This window comes from Toxotes jaculatrix, chromosome 13 (assembly GCF_017976425.1).
Source record: "Toxotes jaculatrix isolate fToxJac2 chromosome 13, fToxJac2.pri, whole genome shotgun sequence".
Taxonomy (NCBI): domain Eukaryota; kingdom Metazoa; phylum Chordata; class Actinopteri; family Toxotidae; genus Toxotes; species Toxotes jaculatrix.
In genome coordinates, this window is record NC_054406.1 from 5,793,079 (window position 1) to 5,800,952 (window position 7,874).

General features: G+C 42.6%; 1 protein-coding gene across 2 annotated transcripts; it reads left to right on the plus strand.

Moving 5' to 3' along the window:
- The first annotated feature begins 464 nt into the window (after positions 1-464).
- On the plus strand, positions 465-4,323 carry LOC121191434. Of its 2 annotated transcripts, none has more exons than XM_041052574.1 (2): positions 465-743; positions 2,148-4,323. In XM_041052574.1, exon 2 carries the CDS (start codon positions 2,152-2,154, stop codon positions 3,961-3,963), a length of 1,812 nt encoding a protein of 603 aa, XP_040908508.1. In that variant the 5' UTR covers positions 465-743; positions 2,148-2,151; the 3' UTR covers positions 3,964-4,323. The 2 variants fall into 2 exon arrangements, with proteins under 2 accessions (XP_040908508.1, XP_040908509.1); XM_041052575.1 differs by lacking the exon at positions 465-743 and adding an exon at positions 767-864.
- The last annotated feature ends 3,551 nt before the right edge of the window (positions 4,324-7,874 follow it).

Here is a 7,874-nt window from a genome sequence, read left to right on the forward strand (position 1 = left end):
CAAAGGTCCGAGTAATGCAGGGTTATGGCATCAGACAGAAGAAACAGGGATGAGAAGGTAGAGACAGCTGAGGACAGAGACTGTGTTTGAATGCCGAGGATAATAAAGATAATTGTGACACTTAACCCCGCTGTGAGAACATAAAAAAGGAGACTAGCAGTACATGAAGCCTACAATCATCAAAAGCTACAGGAGCAATTCTGAGCACTTATCACCACTGCAAACCCCGTGTAATCATCGCCATTCAGTACCTTTCTCATTGTATTGAATTGTTTTTACCTTTCCTGTTTGCTCCAACTGTCCAACTGTGGGACACTGGACATTTAACAGTCGAAACATTTCCTCTCCCAGCGACTTCCATGCTTCCTTTCAAACTCCAAAGTCGAAACCCACGCTTACTGATCCATGTCAGCTCCCGTACTTGACGGAGCGTTCCGATTTCTGTTTCAGGAAGTAGAAACACTCTCAAAACAGCGGCGTATAGCCGCAGTTCTCTTGCCAAATTATGACAAATTTTCCAGACTTGCTCCGTAAATGTGAGCATAACACTGGATACCTTCAGTGTGCATTCAGTCCGCTATCTGGTCAAAGTTTACCACCGGGAGAGTTAGGACTTTCTTCCGTCCATTTGAACCACTTTGCTAGCGTTTGTAGCAGGGTGTCAAGTTAGCCAAAACAGCAACAGTGACAGTGACAGTAACTTCAGCTGGATTAATATTCACAACCAGTGATCATATATAGAGGTGGGTGAATGAAGTCATGGCTAGTTGCTTATTTACTGTGCTGTGTCTGTAATTTTCTGTTACATCTGAGAAAGAAATTTGAACTTTGGTAGGAGCTGATCAATGACCAATGAAGTTAAAGGTTAGTGCTTATTAGTAACTTTAAAATCTGTAATCAGTTGCTTCAGTAATGGTTAATATATCGTTTATCTGTGCTTTGCAGATCAGTTGTTGTAAGCCTCTGGGGTTTTCAGTTGTGAAAAACCCTCCTCCAGCATTAAAGTTTTTTTCTGTTTAGCTTTTAAATTTAAAAGGAGGACCTCTCTAATGGACTCTTAGCCATTTTATCCTCCTGCTAAAGGGCTGCAGGACATGTGGACCAAGCACTGACAGCTGCAGACTTGGTGAATTATTGTGACCCCTTTGGAATGATTTCTTAACATTTATAATTGCATGTAACAGATTAACTTTTGCAGCACTATTCCAGAAGGTAAGTGGTCGATTAGTCCAATTGGAGGGGTCTCCCTAATGGATTAAAGAGCCTAAACCTAAAATAAACATGCAAAGCCAGGCTGGAGGAGCATTTTTCACAACCTGGTAACCCAAAAATTGTTCTCATTAATAGCTAGAACTGATCATTAAAGCAACTTGGAAAAATAAATTATTGAAAAAATAACTTATTGATTATCCAAGGCAGTGATTTCCATCCTTGGGGTCGAGACCACCAAGAGAGTTCTAAGATAAACCTAAGGGGTTGGGGATGTTTAACAGGACAGGGAATACTAAAAAAAAACATATTTTTGCCATTCCAAATAACATTTTTTTTTCTTAAAATTTTCTCTTTGCTTGAGAATTACAAGTTACTTTACCTCTTCAAGTCTATCAATCAAATCAAATAGAAGCGTTCGAATAAAATTCACTGTATGAACTGGCCACCAACAGTAGACATATACAACCTGTGATGAGGGATTGTACGTAGGCATAACATTGTTGTTAGGGTTTTCAAAGAGGATTCAATTAAATGTTTGAGTACTTTTTCAAAAATGCCCAAAATGCTAAACATCCTCTATTTACAACTTCTCAGCTGTGGGGATTTGCTTTTATTTCTTGCTTTTCTAGAGTAAGTTGAATCGTTTTAGGTTATTTAGGATTGGTCTGGGAAAACACACAATTTGATTATGTTATTTTGGGCTTTAGAAAGGAGTAACAGCCATATTAGTAATCAAAATATCTGATCTGAAAATGAAAAAGATTGTTTGCCACATCCTCAATAGCATAAAAACAAATTCTTAAAATCACATTAGTGTCAATGTGGTTACAAACACTTCAAGTTGTACTCTTACATTTTTAGACACACAAGAGAGGTCAGTTCACGATTTTGATACCTAGCTAATATTTTTCCTTTTCTTCATTGTATACATACAGGACAATGCCACGCTTGCAGTCTGGTGTGTGGAAGCATTTCACCCCAGCCATCAAAGATGGGAGGGAAACCTTCATGTGCAACTACTGTTCAAAGACATACACAAAGAACGCTACTAAGATGCAGATGCACTTGGACAAATGCAAGGAGTACTCTGTGGTGTCGCAGCAGTCACCGGGCCCAGATGGGAGCTCCTCTGCCTCCATCCCTGTTCCCTCCTTCTCGTTCTTACCATCTGCCACTCCTGGGGGACAGTTCCTCATTGATTCAGTGGATCAGCGCAGCCAGGCATACGCTGACGAGTGTCTGGCGAGAGCTGTCTATGCCACTTCCTCACCCCACACTCTCACAGACAATATTTATTGGAAACGATTTTTCAGCGTGCTCCGGCCAGCTTACTGTCCACCCACCAGAGAGGCTTTGTCCTCTCATCTGTTGGACTGTGAGTATGACAGAGTACAAAACCAGGTTCATGAGGCAATAGGGAAAGCAGACTGCGTCACAGTCATCTGCAGCGGGTGGTCAAACATAAAAGGAAATGGAACTATCATTTATATTGTTGCAACTCCTGTACCACTGTTCTATAAATGCACAAAAACAAAGGAGCAGACACATGGAAGCACCTTCATTGCAGAGGAACTGAAAGATATCATAAATGAAGTGGGGCCTCATAAGGTCTTTGCTGTCATCACTGATGATGCCCCAGAAATGATGGCAGCTTGGGCTCAAGTAGAGGAAGCCTTCCCGCACATATCAGCTATCGGCTGCACAGCGTGTGGCATCCAGCAGCTCTTTGATGGCATGGTGGCACAGCCATCTATTAGGGCTCTGTGCAGGAGAGCTGAGCAGGTGGTGAGGTACATTAGAGATCAAAAAATACTAACAGAGACCTTTAGATGCCGGCAGGCTACAAAGATAAGAAACCACACTTCTAATGGGACAACACTGGCACTGCCTACTAGCTCTGACTGGACTGGTGTGCTTAATATGTTCAGCAGCCTCCTGGAGGGTCAGAACTCTCTGCAAGAGATGGCCGTCTCACCCACACTGAATGTCGAAGCATCCATCAGGGCCACTTTACAGGATTCTGCATTTTGGAAAGGGCTGAGCAGCAGTCAAAACTTGCTCTACTTGATTGGGAACTCTATTGATTACATGAAAAGAGAAGATGCTGTACTCTCTGGTGTTGTTGACGTGCTCAGTCAGTTACGATACCACATTGGGGCCTCCCTGTCTGGGTCTGTGCTGCACAGTGCTGAACAGAAAGCTGTCATGGCATCATTAGACAGGTGTCAGGAGTTCTGTGTAAAGTCTATCCACGCAGCAGCGTACATGCTGGATCCAAAGCATGTGGGACGGCACACACTCTCCGTGGAGCAGATAAATAGTGCTTACGATGTAATATCCAACCTGTCACACCATCTGAATCTCGATGAGGGTAAAGTGCTTGGCAGCTTTGCCCGGTTCTCAGCCAAACAGGGACTGTGGAAAGGGGCCGGTATATGGAGCTCATGCCAGCATGTGTCTGCATCCACCTGGTGGAAGGGGCTGTGTTCCTCTGAGCCGCTGTCCGCCGTGGCCTCTGCTGTACTCCAGATCCCTCCAACAACAGGTGCTTGCGAGCGTCTACGGTCACGCTTCTGCAGTACAAAGGTGCAAGGTTCTCTTTCAGCTGACAGGGCACAGAAACTGGTGGCAGTACAGGTGAACCTCAGCCTTTTGGAGCCAAGTGACTGTGAGAGTGAGGAAGAAAAAAAAGTTTTATTTCAATCTGAGACTCAGTGGCAAGACAAAATGAGGTATCGGGAGGACATGTAGGGCAGACCACTTGGATTGTGATTCTCATACGTTGAGAAGGAAATTTTAAAAATTGCCTGACAAGATACAAAACACACAGCTTGTTTATTAATTGAATGATTAAAATTATTAAATGTAATTTTTCCATGAAATGTATAAAGCTAGTCCGAACTTCCTCAGCTGTGATTGCACTGTGCTCACATTCCTCTGTCACAGTCTTTCATGTGTTTTAATCCTATACAATGCATACTCATGTAGTCATTTTTTTCTTACAGTTTCATCTAGTATTTATCAACTTAATAATCACAACATGAAATATTAACAGACTAACAGGAAGGTGAATCGTCTTTGTCAGGCCGTTTACATGGTGTAAATAAAAGCCTTGTATTTATTGAAGATTTTGCCTGTTTTGAGTTTATACCTGAGACGAGACCATAGAAAATTCTCTCCCTAAACTATGTTTCTACACACTTAAAGAAATAGTTTGAAATCGGCTTGTTTGCATTCTTGCAAAAGTTTAAATATAGTTTAAATATAGGGCTATACGCAGCCGTACAAAAAAAAAAAAAAAACACAAGTTGTGGTTTTATGGAAGGTCATGCAGATGTATGCCTTGGTCAGGAGCAATAACTTCCTAGAGTCTCGCCACTGTCAAGTTACCTGGCAACCAGGGCAACCAGCAGAGACTTCAGGAAATTATTGCTTCCAGCCGAGAAACAGCCCCCCATAAAAACCCTCTGTAAAACTGCAACTTGATATTTTTTAAATTTTGGTTTTAGTACATTTAAAATAAACAAGAAATAATGTGTCCAGTAGTGATCTTTAGAGGTGCTTGTAGGCAGATTTTGTTACCTTCTGACAGAGCCAGGTAAGCTGTTACCACTCTTTATGTTAAGCTAACCAGCTGCTGGCTATAGCCCCTTATTCAATGGACAAATGAAAGAGGTATCAATCTATCATCAATCATCTAACCCAACAAAAGCAAATGAACATATCTTACAAGCTTTAGCTTGTAAGAAAGTCAAAAAGGCACCTAAAGACCTGCTATAGTGATGCACTGAAGCACACATTGTGTTTTCTCCCTCCCATTTCTCACACACATTCACTGTTCCTTCCCTCCTCCCTTCTAGCTTCTTTGCTGTGTTCTGCTGGTGGCTTGTCTCAGGGCGGCCTCGGGGTTCTGAGGGGAGATCAGGGCCTTGTAAATACTAGCATTATTAATCTTAATAGGAACAAGTCAGGAAGGCTCTGGAGGTGTCTCTGTCTCGAAGGCAGCAGACCTGCCGTAAATCTCGTACTCTTTTCTCCACTGCATCATTCAGTAAATCTATCACTACCTACATCTTTCCTCCTTCTCTCTCACAGTTGCTTCACTCTGCTGCCTGTTGTCTGTCGTTCACGGGGATTTTGAAGGCAGTGACAACAGATGTGTGGGCAATAATTAGAGTGATGGTATATGTCATTTTACAGCTGCAGCTTCTCGTGATGTATGCCGTTTATGACAGATGGCAGTGCGTTGGATGGTTTTAAGGTTGCCCTTTGTGTGATTTAGTCATACCAGGCAGAATGCATGAAATTACTGTTCACTCAGTTGTGGTTTTGGCTTGTTGTTTCATCATTTGTAGGCAGGCCTAGATTATCAGTGTGAAGTCCAGTAACTCCTTCTGTGCTTCCTTAATTGAATAGCATTATGTTTTCTACAAACAAGAGTCAAAATTTAGTGGATCCATTTCCTCTTCCCTGACATGATAATACTATTGACTATTCCTCACTGTTGGAGGTGCAAAGAGCAAAGCATTTGCCATCTGTCTCTCCCTGCAACACCAAGATCAAGATCATCAGCCAATAGTCCTGCAAACAAAAGTTTTAACCACCACACATACTGATGTATATCTACATGCAAACAAGAGGAAGTGTTGCATTTCAAGTGTTACAGTCCACTACTGAAGAAACAAGCTCTCAACAGTATTAGCTATACACATGCGCTCAAGAATCTCACAAGGTGGTCTGGAAATAATAGCCAACAGTGGAAAACATTCTCCTTTCATTGGGGGATTGTGATTGGGATACTGATTAAGCTGTCTGAATTCTCTATTAAAGTCTCTATACAGCACATTACCCACCAGGTCTCTGGACACTGTGAGAGCACATTTAGATGTCTCTCTTAACTCTGGGCATGTTTAACTGCAGGGAGACACCATGCCCCATGTAGTTCTGGGACGTACAGCACAGAGCTCAGTTAGGAACGTAGTACGGTCCAATAATTAATGTCAGATGAGATTGGGTGTAATTTTGTAATCTAATCAGGCCCACAAAGTATTGCTGCTTTAACAGCTGGTGCTAACTGTAACTCCCCCGTCAAGGACTGATACTATTATCTTGGCTTGGAACAATGGCTAGCTTTAGCCGTGTCTGTGTGCATGAGACAGAGAGAGAACTCAGGAACCGATGGGCTGCTTACATTGCAAACAAAAGCCAGCTTGTCCGGGGATCACTGAGAGAAGAAAGTTATATTTTTACACTAGTATCAATGGCTGAAGGGCCTGAATATAAAACCCTGAGGGGAAAGGTACAGTATGAGATTACATTGCAAAGAAACACTTGTTTTGAGGATGTGTGACGTAAAAAAAAAAGTGCATGCGTCCTTTTAGTAGTTTTACCTACAAAAATAAGTGAGTGTAGTCTGTGGATTATCCAAAGTAACATGGAGTTCGTTTTAGGAAAATATGTGTATTTACTTTCTTTTGAGAGTTAGATGAAAAGATTGGTACCACTCTCATGTCTGTACAGTAATTATGAAGCTTGGCAGGACACAATTAATCCAGTACCTTTGTGAAGCATCTCTGAACATAGCGCTGGTTGCCAGATCCACTCACATAGGTGCAACTTCAGGTCTCCATACTGGCATGATAGACACAAACTCAGAAACCTCACTGTGATGAAAAGACACCAGCAAGCTGTTCACAGTTGCTGTTGTTTTCCAAGTACCACATAACTCCCACCAAAACCACATCTACTCATTTATCTGCGTCTGTGTGTATGGAATACACCTCTTCAATGTGTGTTAATTTGTGAGTTTTACGGGTGTTTGTAGGTGTATTTATTCTCCTCAGACAGAACTAGATAGTGCTTCCTGCTTTACCTAATGTGCATTTCTTTTGGTGTGCGAATAAACCCACACATGGGGACAACACACATTACAAACTCCACACGGAAAAGACCAGGATGGAGATTTAAAGCCAGGACTGTCCTGTGGTGTGGAGCCAGTGCCGGCCACCGATCCACCCTGCCACCCAGTTAATGTACCTAATGGGGTGTTTCTGATTCTGAAACTTTCTGCAGAAATTTTTGACCTTGATATAAATTTGAATGCGCTGTAGATTCCTGTCTGCACGTCAAACTCTGCGGTGGGTACAGCCAGGCTACAAACTGCCTCCTCAGCTTCATCCTTCTCACCAAGTCCAAAGTGGCCGACCAACTGCGTCACTGGAGCAAGGCTTTATTTAGAGGTGACCATTGTGTCAGACTGTTAGGCCATCTAACCGTTCAACCTACTATAATAACAGACCAGCAACAATTTGTGGCCAGAGCCTCCCATCATTTTCACATTCCTCACCCAGGCCAACACTAACCCACCCGTCAACCCGCCCCCCTCCCACCCCGAGTCTGAAAAACAAACAAAAAAAAAAAAAACAACAGATGGGCTGTGCCAATGAGACTGTGACTGCTCCTGCCCATTACCACAGTAAGGAGCCAGTGAGGTGGTGGGAGGGTTGAGCTGCTTGGGTTGCAGATATGTAAAGTAACCTGGTGGCAAGGAGAACTCTCCCCTGCTTGTTCTGTTCTTGCTGCTCTCAGCACATCATAATGCTTTTATAATTACATTCCAACGCAGTTGAATGATGATTATGTGATCTGTACAAGTACAGAGG

What these genes read in the sequence shown, in the direction of transcription:
- LOC121191434 (XM_041052574.1), top strand. Translation starts at nt 2,152, where the DNA reads ATGCCACGCTTGCAGTCTGGTGTGTGGAAGCATTTCACCCCAGCCATC.